Below are 17513 nucleotides of genomic sequence, written 5' to 3' on the forward strand. Positions count from 1 at the left end.
TTTTCCGATGCTTCCGTCTTACCCCAGACAACAACGTAGTTTCGGATGAATCTGTCGTGCAATCAAGGTCTATGGTCCCAGGCTTTTTGAGGGATGTCGCATACATTTGCCATGGTCAACAGAAGGATGCTGCTATCGCTATCCCAATCTTACTTAACAAAAACGATCCTCTGGAAGAACACTCGATATCTGCCATTGTCATCCAAGTAAGGCGCCGGTGGCAGGCAGGCTATCTCTATACATACACCGTCGGTTAGGAGACACTTGGCTTTCCCCCTAACAGGGTTCAACTAAAAGGGACTTCCAAGCCATACGTAACCCTTGTTGCCGAGCTAGGTGTCGGTGATTCCCCCAAGCAAACCCCCCCCCGTGCGGACTAACGATAAGGGTAAGGCGACCCGCAAATCTCAGCGGCTTGCAGCGCAGTCCATGGCAGAGCACCCAAGGTACAGCTTGCGAGCCTATGGGTGTAGTACCCCAACATAGAAGGTTGTGGGCACTGGGGAGCATCACAAGTACCGTTGGGTCTTGTTGAGCATCCTGAACAAGATAAACTCCCTGCAGTTAGTTCGCAAAGTGCGGCCATTCTGGAACAAGCGTATAACGTGGTACAAGGCCGAGGAGCTCGGGGAATACAAATGAACAAGCTGCAAATGTGGGGGTGGGCCCCAGCGGAGGACTCGCTGGAGCTATCAATACAATTGGGGATGAAGGCTTAGGGTTTGATGGTTTCGGGCTTTGTGAGGGGTGCCGCATAATTTGCCATGATCATCAGAAGGCTATCGATATCGATATCCCCATCTTACTTGACAAAGACGATAAAGTAGAAGAGCACTCGATGTCGGCGCTTTTCATTCAAGTGAGGCGACGGCGGTAGGCAGGCCATCTCAGTGCACACAATCGACCAGAAGATGCTCGGTTTTTTCCCGAACGAGGTGTTTACTACATAGCCAAAAGGGGCTTCTACGGAAGTGCAAAAAGATTCCAGGCCGTACGTGACATTTATTGCTGAGCTAGACGTCGACAACACTCCCAAGAAAAATCCCTCCAAGACTGTGCGGACTGGCAAAAAGAAGACACGCCTGTCTTCGCGGATTGCATCACAATCACAATCCATGGATGAGCACCCGGGGTACAGTATCCGAGCCTATGGGTGTGGTGATATAACATGAGAGCTATCAGCTCGTGGGGAGCACCACAAGTACTGGTACGTGTTGGGTATCAATAATCTTCCTGTTGACCATCCAAGACAAGATGGAGACTCCCCGCAGTTAGCTCGCAGAGCGCTACCAATTTGAAAAAAAAAAAATCTAACAGAGCACAAGGCTGAGAAGGCCCTGGATGCAAGTGAACGAACTACGAATGTGGCAGCGGAGCTTGATGAGTTGCCGGAGCTATCAGTACTATTGGGGATGAAGGTTTAGGGTTAGTAGCTCGCCACGCTCACTCGCAGAGTCATCTCGGTACCAGTTTATTGCAGCACTGAATTTGTATCTAGTCTGCTGTGCGTACCTATTGTCGGTAGTGTCAGGTGGTGTGTCAGCTGACAGCGCTCGTCACAGCCCTATCCAACTACTCCGCCCGCCAGGGTTGTGGAGGGCAGTCTGCCCAATTTTCACCACACCAGAAGCCGACCTGGCCGATTCCGCCCCTGTTCTTGGCCCGACAGAACGTGGGGTTAACGGGAACGCATCTATCGCATCAATCAACGGGCTGGGTACCGCAACATGTGTCGAAGTCGATGCGAAGAAGGACCCGTCTGGACCCAAAACGTCCTCAGATTGATCCACCGGCGACGGCGAATTGAACACCGGAAGAAACGATTCTGCAAACCATTCGTACCACACTTGTCGGTCGTTGGTCAATCGCCATAGAGACACCTGCACCTCTGAGTTGCTAGGTAAATACAGAGGCTCCTGTGTATAGATGCAATCCATGAGTTTCCTTCATTGCCAAGGATTTGCATTGCACGACGCACACGTAGTGGAAAAAACAGTGGAAACCAGCTCAGCATGTCTTTGGATATGTAATCCTTTCGTTGTGGGTGGATGCTCAAGCCAACGTGGCCATAGAGTACAGCTTCAAAATACCCCGCGAATCCGTGCATCACACCCGCATGTGGGATGTGGAAACACAACCTAGCAGCACGGACGTTATGACTATTCGTAAATGGAAGTCCTGTAACAACCCGCTGTTAGCCCCACTTCATAGGCATAGGTACGCAGAGGGGTGATAGATCTGACCTCCATCATCGACCGCCACATCTCCTCTAGGGTGCACAAAATCCCAGCACTCCTGGATTTTGGGACCACATCGCCCCCCAACACCACCACCATCGCCGCTCAGCAGATTGACATTTTGGAACATCACCACGTACGGCGTCTCTACACCCTTCAACTCCCTGCTCTCCCGCGCCGCGTTGTATAACTTCGAAGAAGATAGAGGGGCGAGATACGCGGTGTACGAACTCGGTATAGAAATTCCATCCGCTAAGCGACTTGTCACTAACAAGTCACGTTGCATCGACGTCGTGCACACTTACACTTCAAGAAACGCATTGCGCCGTCAAGACACTCAGGACTGAGTTCATTATCGCCAAACGAACCCAACAGCTCGCTGACCAGAATGTCTACTTTCTCGGGCAGTTCGACATGTCTCATGTCTCCAAAAACGAGCTCTACTGGGGAGCCCCAGTCTTTGGCTTTACGTTCCTGCAAACTGCGAAGTCCGATTAGATCGTGGGAGATGAAATACGACAGGACGAACGTAATCCACGCAGTCGGGTTCTTTTCCAGCGCGTAGATGAAAGCCTGCCTGTTGGACCGCCGGACAGCCTTAAGACTACGGGCCACGAGGGGTCCACGCCCCGCACCAGCGACACATATCACACTGTGGTTCAATTTTAAACTCCTCCATTTGGCAGAAAACACTGAGCACCCACATGCGGTCACTATCAGGCAGGTCGACCAGTGCGCGGTAGATGGCCTACTTCAACGTTGATCACAAAGTATATCCTGTCAGACCCCGCGCACCTCTTCGTAGTTGTGGTATTTGACGGGATCCTGCTCGAAGGTTTGATACGTAATCGACTGCAGGTTATCCATCAACGGCTATCACGGCCACGCAGGATCATCAGAATTTGGCCCTGAAGGATGGTTGATTGGATTTACCTGTAATGGATTCTGTAGATAATCCTGGTAACCTTGTCCAAAGTTTTCGACGGTTCCTTCTGTCTTCATTGCCTGGACGGACGGGCTCGATTTCTCGAGGTATTTCACATATTGCGCGTACGCCGATTCGCCTCCTTGCGCGTGCAGTCCGCACCTAACGCCAGATAGGATAAAAGTGGGCCGATGCTGAGCCCATCCGAGTTGGACGTATGTAAATGTAAACCACACGATGACGAACTCACGATCATGCTTTGACGGAGAAACATCTGAGTACCTTTTGGCAAAACTGGATATCCCTTCACGTTAGCGATGAATGCCGATGCAGGCAAAAAGATGTGCGTCACAGGCTCGGCCGCCCAGCGGCCAAGCACTCCGGCGTTGGCCGGGAGCGGAGGAGTCAGATCCAAGGCTAATGAATGACATGAACATGAGTGGTTAAAGCCAGTAATGGTGAACTCACCGAGGGTCAACCGTATATTGTAGTCGCAGACGTTGCGGATGATATCCCACATCTCCCAAGTAGCGTTGAGTTCGCCCTCGGGCGCCTTGGTGGATCTAAGAGATCCCGGTGGAAATGAGCCTGGGGTGGCAAGTTTCGGTGGTGTAGTTGGTGCGTGCGGAGGCGACGACGCTCCACTCCACCCGTGATCGCCGTGAGACATAGGTGAAGAAGGTTCCTTGGATTGAAACACAGCGGGATCATATATGGGCAGCCGGACGGAGAATTGCATATATGGGATGCTTTTTAGACACTCGTTGATGACGCGTGCATAGGAGGCGACCTGTGATCGGTTTCGAGGTGGGGGCAGGATGATTGTATGGACATTGAGATAGGATGCATAAGCCACTTCCTGTCGCAAAGCCTGAGTACGAAAGGTGAGTTCAGTCAGTAACTGCCGATGTGATACCTGAGCACCTCTACGGGGTCACTGGCTCGAACGTGCGACGGACAGTCGCAGCACAGACGAATCACCATGTAAATGTCGGGAACTTACAATGCCTGAATCATGGCGGACCCAATCATCGTCGGAATCGAGGCGCAGCCATTCAGATGCCATTGCGAGCACGAACTCCGCCTCATCTATCATTTTCATTTCTTTAATGGCACATCGGACGGGCGCCGCGTAATAATTGATATCTCACCTAGTCTTGTAATCGTCACCTCATCAAGTAGGAATGAAGGAGACTTCCTCCAAGCCTCGGCTTCTTTGTCAGCTGCTATGGCCGCTTCGTTTCCAGCATCTTCTACAGAGGGCACGATGCACATGTTTTTCCACCGCTCCTGCCATTTCGTAGTGGTTAGTGGCAAACACATCGCCTGATAACCTTGGGATCGGCAGTCAGCAGAAAGGGCAAGGACTGCCGTCTCATGAGGTTTGAAATCTCCTACGGCCTTATTCTTTATGTCCTCAAGCGTGACTGTCGTCGCCAGAGCCGCAAACGGTGACATTTTCCTTCCAGGACTAGTGTACGCGGCACACGGCACAGATGGCGAGACGATGTGGTGGATAAAGCATCACATAAATCCAAAAAAGGCAATTCCAGCTAGCAGCGTGTTGTGCGCATGTTTGACCTGCTGGTTGTCCATTCGGGCGCCCAGCATTTCTTGGGTAGCAAAGGACTGCCTCTTCTTCCGAACCATCTCTCTTGAGCCATTATGCAAAATCTTGGAAATGGACCCATGGTGTTGCGGACGGAACGTCCCATTTACGCTCCATAACCACTCGGGCCTCGAAAGGACTCCACCAATCCTGTCCGTAGAGATTCAGGTGTCCTTATCTCAAAGGTGCGCAATGGACAGTAATAGTATTTGTCAAGCAGCACAGGTTCACCGAGGCAGAGGGTCACTACACTGCGGTCCGCTGATTGATTGAAGAAGTTGTTTTTGGTTCAACCTAACCACTTTTGAGAGTCATGAGGCCTTGAGCTGGTCATCCTTTAGACTCCGTTTATTGCAGCCAGCTTCGAATTGAAAATGTGCTAATTTGGCGGCAGCCAGACCAGTGGTGAACATGTCCATCGCACGATGATGGGCTCCGAACGTTGTCTGGTCAACAATAATTTCTACTCACTGCGGACAGCCGGACACACACGAAGAACACGACGTTTGTGGTTGCCGCATTTCCTTATTGTGGGGGGTGCACATGTCCCGTTGACCATGTGGTTCTGGTCCGAGGGGCCACGGGAGCGCGCGCTACACACTAGTGGTTGACTTGGGGGTCGGTAACTTAACTTTAGTGTACAGGATTTGCGATGGTGACAGCTCTCTTGATCGATCATGATCAAAACAACAGTAATCTGATCAATAGATCATAACTAGGCGCTGGCAGATACACACGTAGACTAAGCATATCTATGTATCAGGTCGTAAGCGGTACCGGCGGCGGGTCAATATTTCAATCCCCACCGCTGTCGCCGCCCCCTTCCGTCCTGGCGCGCTTGAAGGATTCGGAGTCGGAATCCTGTTCCTGCCGGTTTTGCTGGTTTGACATCTCGTAACCTGTCAAGACACCCTCCAGAACAGCCCGGCTGACAACCTGTCTGAGCTCTTTCGTCTGGATTCCTGCCATCTGTCTCGACCCGCTGCATGATATCTTGTACCGACTGCATCAACGCTGAGGTTAGGGTTTCTGATGCTGCATCTTGTTGGTGCTGGGATGGTTGTGAAATCGGGATTTCGCTGGGCACGACCGGATGTCCGGTCAACTGTGACCTCAGAAACGCGGCGACGTCGGGAAAATCCTCCTCCAAATGGTCCGCCGGCTTTCGGCTATCACATGTAAATCGGTCGCGCTGGAGGAGATCGTTACTCACCGAGACGCCTTCGTTATTACGTCTGTCGGTGATTGCGCCATGACTGATAAGCCACTGGGCTGTTTCGACGTTTTCGACTGTGTACAAGGGTGTATCACCGTCCTCGTCGGTGACGTTCACATCGCCACCTGAAGAGGTGCTTTAGAGAAGAGGCGTTCAGGGCTGTGAAGATCACCCGTCTGGCTTACCCTTGCTGACGAGATAGGACAACACTTGGTGTTGGCCATAAGATGCAGCTGCATGCATTGGAGTGTAAGTGAATGGATCAGGAGCGTTCGGAGAGATCGCTGTGTAGGATCCCGGTTAAAACGGTATATATGATGCCGGGTGAAGGGAAGAAGAGACGTGCATTGTTGTTCTACGAGTTCCTGGAACAGATTTCAGCACAAGCCAGCAGTGGATCGCATATCTAAGGGGTCAAACCTGGACTCTGAGCAAGTCACCGTCACCTGCTGCTATCCATATGTTTTTTTCTTGTGTTCTTGTTGGGACGGGCATCGGTGGCGCACTCCAACTAGTGATGGGCTTCGATCAATCAAGTTATCTTACTTTTCCTGAAAAGGTAAGCCGTACCAATCGAAGACAAACATTTTCGTTGGTGGATGACGAGAAAATGTAAGTGACGATTTGGATCTGGCTGTGGTACCCCCATGTCGGTCGCGGTGACAGCGTCAACGTTCCATCTACAGTCATGAGCTTCCTCGTGCCGTCGCAACGAGGCTTGGTCCAACAAACATTAACTGAATTCCCTTCAGTACATAACCATCCAGACAGATCGCAATTGCCCCTTTCCTCCTTTCAAGGGTATCCTCACCCTCACCAGGGCATGCCATCCGCCTCAAATACTTGCTTTCTACCTCCTTTGCCTCCAGATCCAATGGCACACACTTTACCAAAGCTAGGGGAAACGCGCTGTTGTAAGCTCTCGTCATGTCTTCCTGATTATGCGCCGCCTGTCCCGGCGGCCCCCCCGATCGTCGTCTTCCGGTTTCTGCGGAACACGTCACTGACTCTCTTTGTATTTCAGACTGGTCCCTGCTATCATCAGACCTCTCTTTCATCTATCTTGATCCCATCCTTGCTAATCATCTCGACGATCAGGCGCCATTACTCCTCGGAAAGTCCCTTTTGTACTTCGTGCATCCCGACGAGCAAGAGACCGCTCGCAACGACCTGACAGATGCCCTCGAGCAAAAAACTATGCACGGCAGCGTGACAAGGTCCGTCCACTTTATTGCCAAGCATGTCAAGAACTTCATACACCCCCCTTTTAGGGTAAGATATTGCCGACTACCCAAAGTCCGTCGCATCCTCGGGTACGTCGGCATGAACCAGTCATGGAACGACGCCGACAAAGCGTCGTCCAATGAATACTACATGCCCGTCGATATCGTGATCAGCTGGGCCGCAGAAGGCCTAGTCCTGTGTTTCATACATGCAGTACCTGAACTCGACCTCGCGGATAATAATGAACACCCCAAGTCACCTTGGGCCACTTGGTGCGGAACGCCGATGATGAACTCGAGCCATTTACAACTTCTTTACCAACGGCTGCATTGCTGCTGCCCGCAGCCCGGAGTGCTCAGCAAGGTGTTCCAGATCTTGACCAATTCTAGCAATCAAGATTACCAGCTGCTGTTCACCTGGCCGCCGGACACCAGCCATGAATACTCCAACAAGCCGTCTGCGAAGGATTTTGCCAGGAGAGCGGAAGGTGTCCTGCCATCCTCGCACGACGGTAATGTCAAGACGAACTGCACAAAGAGATGGAGAATTGGTGGCACAATGCCTGCAATCAATGGCGAAGTGGAGAGCGTCTTCATACCTCATGGTCCGTGGTTTGTTTAGCGTCACGTTTCGCGCCATGTGTTTCTCACTGCCAATGTAGGAGCTATCATGTTCGCATGTCATACGATCCAGCCCAACCCTCGCAACGGAGTCGGCACGCCGTCACATCCGCAGTATCCAACAAGAACCAACGAAAGTCATGTATCCCAGACGCCTCAACATGCTTATGATATGTCAGCGAATTCTTATACTTTTCCACCCGTATCCGCGTCAATCCCAACCTACAACCATCTCAGTAATTCTCTTTCATCACCATATCCATCTCAGTCCTGGACGGGACACACAGAGTGCTCTTCGCTTTTGAATTACAACAGGTGGCCCAACAGTAGTTCAACACCAATGGCGTCAATTCCCGGGTCATGCCCTGTCCGCGAAGCAACGTACGGAGTTCCGTCTCCATGCAGGCCCGGCGACTCCCCGACTTTCGGTGATTTGCGTGCGCCACAACACGGGTATTCAACCCCAGCAAACCCGAATGCAGAGTACATCGACAGGCGCGGAAGTGACATTCCTGGACTGTCAAGCTCTTTCCCAGATGGCGTTCCGCCCCCAAGACGTCGCGGTAGCCCCGGAGTAATACGCGATGTGTACAGTCGCCCAGGCAACCGCCCTGTTGGTACACTGAAGTGCACCAGCTGTAAGACGACACAAAGTCCTGAGTGGCGGAAGGGTCCTAGCGGACGGAAAGAACTTTGCAATGCGTACGTCGTCTATTGCTATCTGCCGAGCAATTCCCTCACGTGTGCCACAGGTGTGGTCTCCGCTACGCCCGTTCCCGTGCGAAAAAGGAGGGACACGTGGTGACGGGACAGCGCCGGAAAAAGGAGAAGCCCGCGTCTGTGGGGTTCAAAGAGGACTCTATTCATCCCCAGTCTCCGCCAATAGCGATTGCCGGTGCCACTGCCCGATCTACCGCCTTCGAGAGTAGTTCGGTTGGCTCTGCATCTGGTAGCGAGATTTACTCACAACACAGTCCCGTGGCGACAGAGGCGTCGCCATCGCCTCCCAGCCTTAATTTTGTACATTACTCGCATCCCCCGCCTGCTCGTGGTGTCCAACCGAGAAGCGATCGACGGTCATCGTTCCAACCAAGTGGCTCGTTCCAGGCTGCGCCATCTCCACTGGCAACCCAACAGACGCACCGTAGCTATAGGAATCGGGAAGATACGACTCCCCTTTCCTCGCGGTTTGCACCATACAGCGGTTACGTCAGTTCGACAACCTCTGCCAATGCGTCACCAGTGGGGACTCTTACCCCCCTGCCTTCCTTTGAACGAGACAAGGTCGATGATCGATACCTGGCACCTCCACCTGGATCTTCGGAGGCCAAGTATGATAGGTTCACGATGGCCATGCAGCGCTGAAGCGCATCTTTATGCAGATATTCGTTTTCTGAGGTTTATTTGTTGCGTGCATGTAGTGAGATGCCATGAGTTTCAGCCAGTTAGCGCATGCTTGTTTTCATTTCGCAGTGGTATCTTACTATCTATCCACTTCACTCATGGTCAGCCGTTTACACTCTTCCCTCAGACAAGTGGACCCTCTAGGAAAAAATAGTATTCTATTAGTCTCAAAGTGTATTTCTATCGTACTACTGGACGTCTAATAAAACAGATTGAACTGGCCAGGTCGAAATGAGCGGAGATCCCCTTGGACCTCCAAACCTGAGGGGGACCCTGTGAAAATGCCGGGTTTCTAGATGGCACTGGCTCTTCGTTCATTTCATGAGGTCAGCACTTGGTCTTTTTTTATAGAAGTGTTGGGGGGAATGACGGGGTGATGCTTATAAGGTACGAAGTTACATACTGGTAATATTGTGACCCTACACGAGGTTTCGGTGTTGTTTCGTAACCGAATGTCGATGTGTACAGCCACCGGAGCAATCATACCCTTGTTACCTAAATTTGGGGTACACAGGGTTAGTATCCTATATAGGCGCTCCCACTTCCAGCCAGGGAGGGAACGACTTAACATCGAGTCGACCGTCATACTGCCATATAAACTGGTGGCCATGTCAGGCTCCGCTATAAATGCCGAGAGTTCGGGCGCGAACAATGTACCCGCCACCGAGGAACGGTAAGCGAGAGTGGAAACTTCGGTTAAGACCTAACCTATGCTCGTATCTTCCTATTGATTTATTAGCCCGACCGCGAGGGTGGTGTTAACTTCTGGAGATGACCACGATGCCGGTGATCGGGACGATGACGAAGCGGGTGATGCAGTAGCGGACGCTGACGACGCTGATGACGAGAACTTTCTGGAGAATTACCCCGATGAAACGACTGTAAGTGATAGGTTTATCTCTCATATTAGCCCCACTTGTCCTACGAGGAGCCTCCCGTACAGGAATTGGATCTATGGGACATGCGGATCACTTCACTAGCCCCTCTGAGGCTTCAACGCTTCGCCGGCCACCTCACTCGATTGGTCCTGCGGAAAAACCTGATACAAGAGCTCGATCAAGAAATCTTTCAACCCTTGACCAAGTTAGAACACTTGGACCTCTACGATAACAAGATTAAGCATGTCGGAGATGCGCTGAACAACCTGATTTCACTAGAGTGGGCTTCTGGTCTGATTGCCAGAATTTTCGCGGATGTTCTGAGTGGAACGCGATATTCTTATCTTTCAGGCACTTGGACCTTTCCTTTAACGTCCTGCGGGAAATTCCAGAAACGCTGTCCCGTTTGACGGCGTTACAAATAGTGTTCTTTGTGCAAAACCGGATATCGCATATCACTGGGTTGCAAGGTCTCGGTGCAACCCTCACCTCCCTCGAGTTGGGAGCAAACCGTATCAGGGTAGCTATGACAATTTCTTTTTTTTGTAAATCTGGTTCGTATTAACACGTTTTTCCCCTTCCAGCGGATAGAGGGCTTGGACGCACTTGTCAACCTGAAAGAACTCTGGCTGGGAAAGAACAAGATCACCCGGATCGAGGTAAGGTCGTTGAGTACAGCTTGTCTGTGGGCTACTACCAACCTTCGCATAGAATTTGGACAACTTGAAGCAGTTGACAATTTTGTCGCTCCAATCGAACCGGATAACCAAGATTGAGAATTTGGAGAAGTTAGAAAACCTCGAGCAGCTGCTTCTCAGCCACAATGGTATAGAGAGGTTGGAGGGACTTGAACGGAATGTGAGAGAACTTCTAAGTCACCGTCATATGTGACGTGCCCTAACACAAATATGACCAGACGAAACTCAAGATGTTAGATGTGGGTTCGAACTTCATTTCAGCCATTGAGAACGTCTCCCATCTTACGTCGTTGGAGGACCTTTGGGTGGGTTATGCCTACGCCGCACGGACCGGTGCTGACATGATCGTACCCTCTACTCAGCTGGGAGGGAACAAGATCCCAGATCTACATGCGCTTGAACCCCAGCTCAGACACATTTCCGCACTTGAAACAATATATCTTGAAGCAAACCCTTGTCAAAGCACTGAGGGCGCGAACTATATGAGAAAGATAAGGTTAGCTCTCCCACATCTTACTCAGATCGATGCAACGTGGGTACCTCACCCTTTCCTTGGTGGTGATGTCGTAGCTGACTTTGGGAATATGTTTCAGATATCTGTAGGCTGTAGTTGTGACCATTGTGCATCGTGACATATGTAGACTGCTTGACTACCTGCTTTTATCGGACTATGCACATGCATTTCAAAATTTGAATGGGTGTCCGTCTCTAGTTGGTATGCCCCTAGACGATTTGGTCACGTGAGCTCATTAGGCGCTTGCCCGCGAACCTTTCAACGTATACCCGACCCATTATCAGCACACAATGGCGCCCGCGACTAAGGGTAAGGCCGGCGGTGTCAGCGCAACGTCTTTTTTTGATTTGAAGTCTGAGCTCGCAAAGCAAGCCGAGGAATTTACGAAGAACAAAGCTACAACTGGCGCCAAGTATCTCAGCGAAGCCAAGAAGACCAAGGTATGCAATATGTGTTCGAGTTTTGCCGAGACGACTAATGTAGGCTGTGTGCGCGTGCAAGTCGACGACATGGGCTCGGTCCTAACAAGGGTGTTGAGGCTCGGGCGAGGCGAGACATTGAGCTGGAGGAGGTCAGCAGGTCGACAGTGGAATCGGCGCGGGCTGCTCTCGAGCGCAAAGCTCAGCTGTACGAGAAGCTGAGGAAAGGAAAGTCTGGTGGTCTCAGCGAACAGCAGTATGACGCGCTGCTGGTGGATGTGAGTGACATTGGTTAGTTGGATTGCTGTTGGTGCGGATACTGAGTATTTGGCTTTACGGTGTCAGTTTGATTCGAAGACCATGGATCGCTATGAATCCGATAGCGACGACGTCGACGAGTCTCTCACCGTTCCAAGAGCACAAGAGTATGATGTAAGTTCATCTAGAACACTGTTCATCATCGCCGCTTCACACATTTTTCAGGATGATCCAGTCATCGAATACGAGGATGAATTTGGTCGCATACGGACCGCACGCAGGTCCGAAGTGCCCCGACATCTGTTGCCCACTTCTAAAGACCAAGAAATAGGGGACGAGTGAGTTGACCTAACTTCATTACTGCGTAACCACAATTGCTGATGGCGATCTTCTAGGGACGTCATATGTATGTATATGCGGGCTTTACAATATTACAAATGACTGATTGCTGACACTGATCATAGACAACCCTGTGGACTTCTTCCCAGTTTATGAGCCTTCTGCAGAGCGAGTCCAGGCTGTGGCAGAGGAGCTAGCCGAGGCACAGAAACGTCCTGAAATGCATTACGATGCAGCGAAAGAAGTGCGCGCAAAGGGTGCTGCGTTCTACCGGTTCTCTGCAGATGAGGAAACCAGGAGGCAGCAGATGGAAGAGCTTCGATCCGTCCGCGAGGAAACGAAGAAAACGCGAGAGGAGACGGGTGCGGTGGACGTGATTCCTGGTGAAGTGGAGGGTATGCGTGCCGAGGATTCTGGCAGTCGAGCGCTTGAGAAACGCAAGAGAGAAATTGAAAACAGGCGTGCTTTACTCGAGGCGAAACGGAAGAAACTGAAAACTGAGGGGGATGTGGCACCAAATTCGCAACCAAAGTCGATCTTACAGACTCCTGCTGCCACTTCGTCTAAGGATCCCTTCGCTGCATTAGAACGGCAGGTACCTAACCCGCCGTCACCTGAACCTAAGCGAGCAGCAGTTCGTTCACAAGCGGCGAAGACGACGGATGCGGATGCCTTTTTGGCTCAGCTAGAGCATGAAGTCCTTAAAAAACGAAAGTAGCGGTTAATAGGTATTTTCCATCGTGCTTTAAGTTCCGTCGGACTCTAAATAGTTGATACCTTCAGATTGTCATGACCTTTCTGGCTTCTAGTCTTTCTGGACATGCCAGAGAATGTCGCCTGCTCCTCTGTTTATATCCGACCACCCACTGTCCCCTTCTCTTAAAACGCCTTTAAACGGTTTTGCCCCCGATACCCTCCAATACCACCTCCATTACGGACTCTTTCGTTACCCGAAGGACTTCGGTTGCCGGTTTCATGGCTGTTGCACAGGCTGCAATTGACTTGGACATTGTCGGGTCCGGCTGTTCGCTAACGAAGGCGAGCAGGTCATCAACCGTAACACCCCAGTCAGGGGAAGCTGCTCTCAAATGATGGCGTCGTGTTCATAGGTGTCACCGACGTTGGGCTTGCTTTCGTTGGCGTCCCAGAATGCCGGTTCATCCTGAGTGTGTGCAGGAGAATGCAACACGGTAACTTCCAGGGATACCTAGTTGGCGGAAACGATGTGATGGAGATGGGACATAAGATGGAACCTGTAAAGCGGCGTTCTAATATCTGGGAAACCATGGAGCGAATGAGCCCCTGCGGAAGGTTTTCTGGTGAGGCGAAGGTTAGGTACTCATGTCTGGAGCCAAGGATCACGCCCCTCGAAGCAAACGTTTCCACTCCCACCGGGCGGACCAACATGAAATAGTTGTTATTACACAGCACAAGTCCAAAGCTACATACGTCTCACAACTTTCATACATTCTACTTTTGTGGCAGGCAAGTGCTCATCAACATCATCTGATGATACAGAACGCTTTCCGTACACCCAATACAACATGTAGGTATACCAATCCAAATCGTGGCACACCTAGTGGTCTTCTGATTTTTCCTTGATACGTTTGATGGGCCTTTTCGCTAACTGTGTGTAGCTCATGGCGCTCACCCTGTCGTGTCCTTCTCCGCATACACTACCCATGACCCAATGCAAGTACACATGCTCCCGAGTTGCTGAGATGCACCTGGCAGACAGTGCTAAAGTTACATTTAGGGCTTATTTCGTCCCCGTTCAAGAGATAGTATGCATATGATACAGGGTTGGCGCTGTCGTGGATGCCTCTTCAAGAGTATATATCAGTGGCGCCAATCAGACATGTTAGAAACGTGACCGAACAGCGCCCTATGGGGTAGAGACATGTGCATGATGTCCTGTACTTTTTGTAAGTCGTAGCCATCTGCCCTCTCTCCCACAGACGTCCACCAACTGCTGGGCTGCGGGTGAGCTCCCGCCATGTTCTGTCTGCTGTCTGCATGACTTACTCTTACTCAAGGAGCGCAGCCAAATTTCCGGTCGCTTCTCCACCCAATTTCCACTATTCGCGTCTACCGGTGAGGTTCCTATCAGCTCATCGTTGGGTTATATGCATTGACCTCCATCCAGTGTTATCCCTTCGCACCGACAGCGCTCAAGATTGTTATATACTTTGGCTTTAACTGTGAGTTCAATCACACTCTCTCAGTTAGTATCGGCGACATCGCTGATGTAGGTCGTAGTGTTCTGACGCCCAAGATTACCTTTCCTCGTTTCGAGGGATAAAGTATGGCTCCGCTGTTCTTTCATCGCAGCTGATCACCGAACCTAACGCCAAGGCGAAACGATTCCCACCGAGTATGTCATCCCAGTGTAACGATACTCAATGGCTTCAGCAGACGACGTTTCCCGCTGGCGAAGCAAAGTTGGAACGCCGTCCTCCAGGGCATGATGTCCGTGATATTGTCCTCGCCAATCTCGCCAGGGCCCTCTACGAGAGATTCGAGAAAGAGCGTAAAATCGACGACCTCAACGAGGCGATCACTTTCCACCGTGCTGCTTTGGAACTCCGACCCCTCGAGAATGACAATGGGCTTTGTCACTTCGGCTGCCTTGCCCTTTGTTTTTCGAAGAGATACGACGCGCTGCGGGTACTTAGTGACTTGGAGGAAGCCATCATCCTTCGACGGGCAGTGCTAGAGCTCCGTCCACTTGGGCATCCCGATCGCGCCGCTTCTCTCTACAATCTCGCTTGCGACCTCCTGGTAAGGTTCCAGAAACAAGCTGACATGCACGACCCAGAGGAGGTGATCGAGCTGCACCGTACAGCTTTGGAACTACATCCCTCTCAACATCCTCAGCGCTCCTCATCGCTCTGCCAACTAGCTATCTGTCTTTCGAGTAGATACGACAATCAGGACACAGTTGCCGATCTGGAAGAAGCTGTGACACTCGGACGCGCCGCACTGGAGCTCCGTCTACCAGGACATCCTGGCCGTGCTGAAGTTCTCCATAATCTCGCTTGCGACCTCAGGAAGAAGTTTCAGAGGCAAACCGACATACGCGACTTAGAGGAGGCGATTGAGCTTCTCCATGCAACCTTGGAACTACGTCCCTCTGGACATCCTCAACGGTCCTCATCGCTCCATCAACTTGCTATCTGTCTTTCGGGTAGATACGACAATCAGGGAACAGTTACCGACCTAGAAGAAGCTGTGACGCTCGGACGTGCCGCACTGGAGCTCTGTCCAGCAGGACATCCTAGTCGTGTCGTATCTCTATACAACCTCACCTGCAACCTCGTGGCGAGGTTCAAGAAGCAAGCTGACACACGCGACTTAGGGGAGGCGATTGAGCTGCATCGTGCAGTTTTGGAACTATGGTGCACTTCACTTAGTCACCGCCACTTTGGTACAGACGCAAAATCAGCCAGCGAACGAACGGCGTAGGGGTTCAGTAGGCGCTGAGAAGCTCCGAAAGTTGGACTGGCAGCCAAGCGAAGGGTCGAAGTTCAACATTGCCTTTTTCCATGCTAATGGAGTAAAGTAAAGTAATGTCGCAAATTTCTTGGGCACGTGATAAGAACCTTATAATACATGTTAAGGGTGGCTGTTCACACTTCTGTTATAAGCCATGCCAATGCCACCCATGTGTCATTGAAAGATTGCCAAAAATGGGTATTTGTACATAATATTTTACACATTTGCACTATATCTTAGATAAAATATCACATATTTGCTATAATCTAGCCAAACCTGACCATTATAATGGCAAGTGGTCCATTACATGCTGCTTACAATGGGGGCACGTGACAATGGACCAAATAAATTTGTGACAAACCTTTGCTCGATGACTGGAACTTGAAGGCCATGCCTTGCTTGAGTCGCACTAGAAACTGCTTTTCGAAAGCTGCCACAGCAGCTCGTGCTGGAAAGTCTCACCAAAGCAAAAGCTCTCTGAATAATGCTGGCAACCCTGTTATCGAGCTTCTGACAGATTCTGAACCTGAAAATGAAGATGTCAGTCAAGCAGACTGTGTTGATGAGGTGGAAACATTTGAATGTGACTGGGATGGAAGTGTCAACCATCAGCCAGAGGATCTACAGTTTTCTGGTGAGGGAGGCACTGGGAGTGAAGTCAGAAGCCAGTTTGGATGAGTCAGAGGTGGATATTTTGGAGCTGGAGGGGGGGGGGGGGGAACTCTTGCAAAGCTTAGGATGATGCATTGTGAAGGAACAGGAGCTTCTCACCACCCTGACACCCTTTGAGAGGCTGAAAAACATACATGCAAGTGCATGAGCAAAGGTGGTGAAGAATTGGCATCTTGGGTACAATGGGCTGTTGAAACAGATGAGGCAGTGGCAAGAACAGACACATAATGTACCTACATTGTACCATATGACAGGGCCAGCAGAGGCTGACAATTGGCCATGTCCCATGGGCCAGCAGAGGTTGAGCCCTACATTGAGTCATCCCCCTGCTGTATGGACCAGCCCAGCTTCTATTATCAAATAACACATGAGTAGGCCACAATCAAATTGTCCCTGTAGTACCTGGAGTAGCCTAGTGTGAGATGTCACCTATCCAGTGGCATGCTGCAGCATGTGTAGATTAGCACTGGAAGTTGGCACAAGACCTCAGCATGCTTCAGGATAGCTCAGCAGTGCAACACCTTGTATTTGGAAGCAGTAGCATCTAACAGATATGGCATTCCACATTATGGCACATTGCAGCATGCAGCATAATTCATGGGGAAGTTGTGGCAACATGTACTGTGGCACCTGGCAGCACCTGCTCCAGGAGTCTCTGGAGGGTCATGGCAACTGGCAGATATTGCTTGGCACATGCTGGCAATGTGGCAGCAGCTGGCAGCATGGGCATGGCAAACAGTGGTAAACACCTGACTGCCTTAGGATCCACATCAAGGTTTGATGTGTGGCATGGATGGTTCTGCATACAGCAGCACATGGTTAGATGCAGAAGAATAAACCAGCAGTTCTCAGCAGCTGATGGCATTGACCCAACATACCACAGCACACATCCAGATTGAGTAGGATTCATGTCAGTGCATGGCATCCAGCATGGATAGTTCTGTATATGGCAGCACACAGCTAGGGTGCTATAGATATGGACATGAAGTATAGCATGAATTGTCA

The 17513-nt window shown here is 50.9% G+C and overlaps 6 protein-coding genes across 6 annotated transcripts; 4 read left to right on the top strand and 2 right to left on the bottom strand.

The window, feature by feature from the left end:
- Positions 1 to 1476: 1476 nt before the first annotated feature.
- Positions 1477 to 4694, bottom strand: F5J12DRAFT_826918 (PRMT5-domain-containing protein). The gene is made up of 12 exons (XM_051745535.1): positions 4314 to 4694; positions 4166 to 4251; positions 3631 to 4033; positions 3413 to 3579; positions 3171 to 3356; positions 3033 to 3110; positions 2942 to 2985; positions 2767 to 2889; positions 2543 to 2718; positions 2244 to 2489; positions 1979 to 2178; positions 1477 to 1916 (listed from the first exon to the last, which is right to left on the bottom strand). Exons 1-12 carry the CDS (start codon positions 4618 to 4620, stop codon positions 1557 to 1559), a joined length of 2376 nt encoding a protein of 791 aa, XP_051600434.1. The 5' UTR covers positions 4621 to 4694; the 3' UTR covers positions 1477 to 1556.
- Positions 4695 to 5566: 872 nt separating this feature from the next.
- On the bottom strand, positions 5567 to 6482 carry F5J12DRAFT_905252 (uncharacterized protein; the record flags this gene model as incomplete). The annotated part of the gene is made up of 5 exons (XM_051748637.1): positions 5567 to 5725; positions 5751 to 5933; positions 5985 to 6112; positions 6173 to 6271; positions 6428 to 6482. 5 exons carry the CDS (start codon positions 6480 to 6482, stop codon positions 5567 to 5569), a joined length of 624 nt encoding a protein of 207 aa, XP_051600435.1.
- A 33-nt stretch (positions 6483 to 6515) lies between these two features.
- On the top strand, positions 6516 to 9458 carry F5J12DRAFT_826930 (uncharacterized protein). Its single transcript, XM_051745536.1, has 5 exons — positions 6516 to 6901; positions 7012 to 7204; positions 7259 to 7815; positions 7873 to 8533; positions 8584 to 9458. The coding sequence occupies exons 1-5, from the start codon at positions 6676 to 6678 to the stop codon at positions 9194 to 9196; spliced, it is 2250 nt and encodes a 749-aa protein (XP_051600436.1). The 5' UTR covers positions 6516 to 6675; the 3' UTR covers positions 9197 to 9458.
- A 236-nt stretch (positions 9459 to 9694) lies between these two features.
- F5J12DRAFT_826934 (uncharacterized protein) lies at positions 9695 to 11550 on the top strand. The gene is made up of 9 exons (XM_051745537.1): positions 9695 to 9908; positions 9975 to 10116; positions 10179 to 10393; positions 10465 to 10633; positions 10698 to 10772; positions 10825 to 10971; positions 11030 to 11116; positions 11174 to 11343; positions 11405 to 11550. Exons 1-9 carry the CDS (start codon positions 9844 to 9846, stop codon positions 11412 to 11414), a joined length of 1080 nt encoding a protein of 359 aa, XP_051600437.1. The 5' UTR covers positions 9695 to 9843; the 3' UTR covers positions 11415 to 11550.
- Positions 11551 to 11615: 65 nt separating this feature from the next.
- On the top strand, positions 11616 to 13059 carry F5J12DRAFT_905254 (uncharacterized protein; the record flags this gene model as incomplete). The annotated part of the gene is made up of 7 exons (XM_051748638.1): positions 11616 to 11765; positions 11827 to 11843; positions 11875 to 12022; positions 12090 to 12176; positions 12228 to 12340; positions 12398 to 12401; positions 12499 to 13059. The coding sequence occupies 7 exons, from the start codon at positions 11616 to 11618 to the stop codon at positions 13057 to 13059; spliced, it is 1080 nt and encodes a 359-aa protein (XP_051600438.1).
- A 1191-nt stretch (positions 13060 to 14250) lies between these two features.
- On the top strand, positions 14251 to 15888 carry F5J12DRAFT_65683 (TPR-like protein). The gene is made up of 5 exons (XM_051740202.1): positions 14251 to 14324; positions 14378 to 14435; positions 14488 to 14542; positions 14601 to 14644; positions 14697 to 15888. The coding sequence occupies exon 5, from the start codon at positions 14718 to 14720 to the stop codon at positions 15804 to 15806; it is 1089 nt and encodes a 362-aa protein (XP_051600439.1). The 5' UTR covers positions 14251 to 14324; positions 14378 to 14435; positions 14488 to 14542; positions 14601 to 14644; positions 14697 to 14717; the 3' UTR covers positions 15807 to 15888.
- Positions 15889 to 17513: the final 1625 nt, after the last annotated feature.

This window comes from Pisolithus orientalis, assembly GCF_024613125.1.
Source record: "Pisolithus orientalis strain OTSU chromosome Unknown F5J12scaffold_12, whole genome shotgun sequence".
Lineage (NCBI taxonomy): Eukaryota > Fungi > Basidiomycota > Agaricomycetes > Boletales > Pisolithaceae > Pisolithus > Pisolithus orientalis.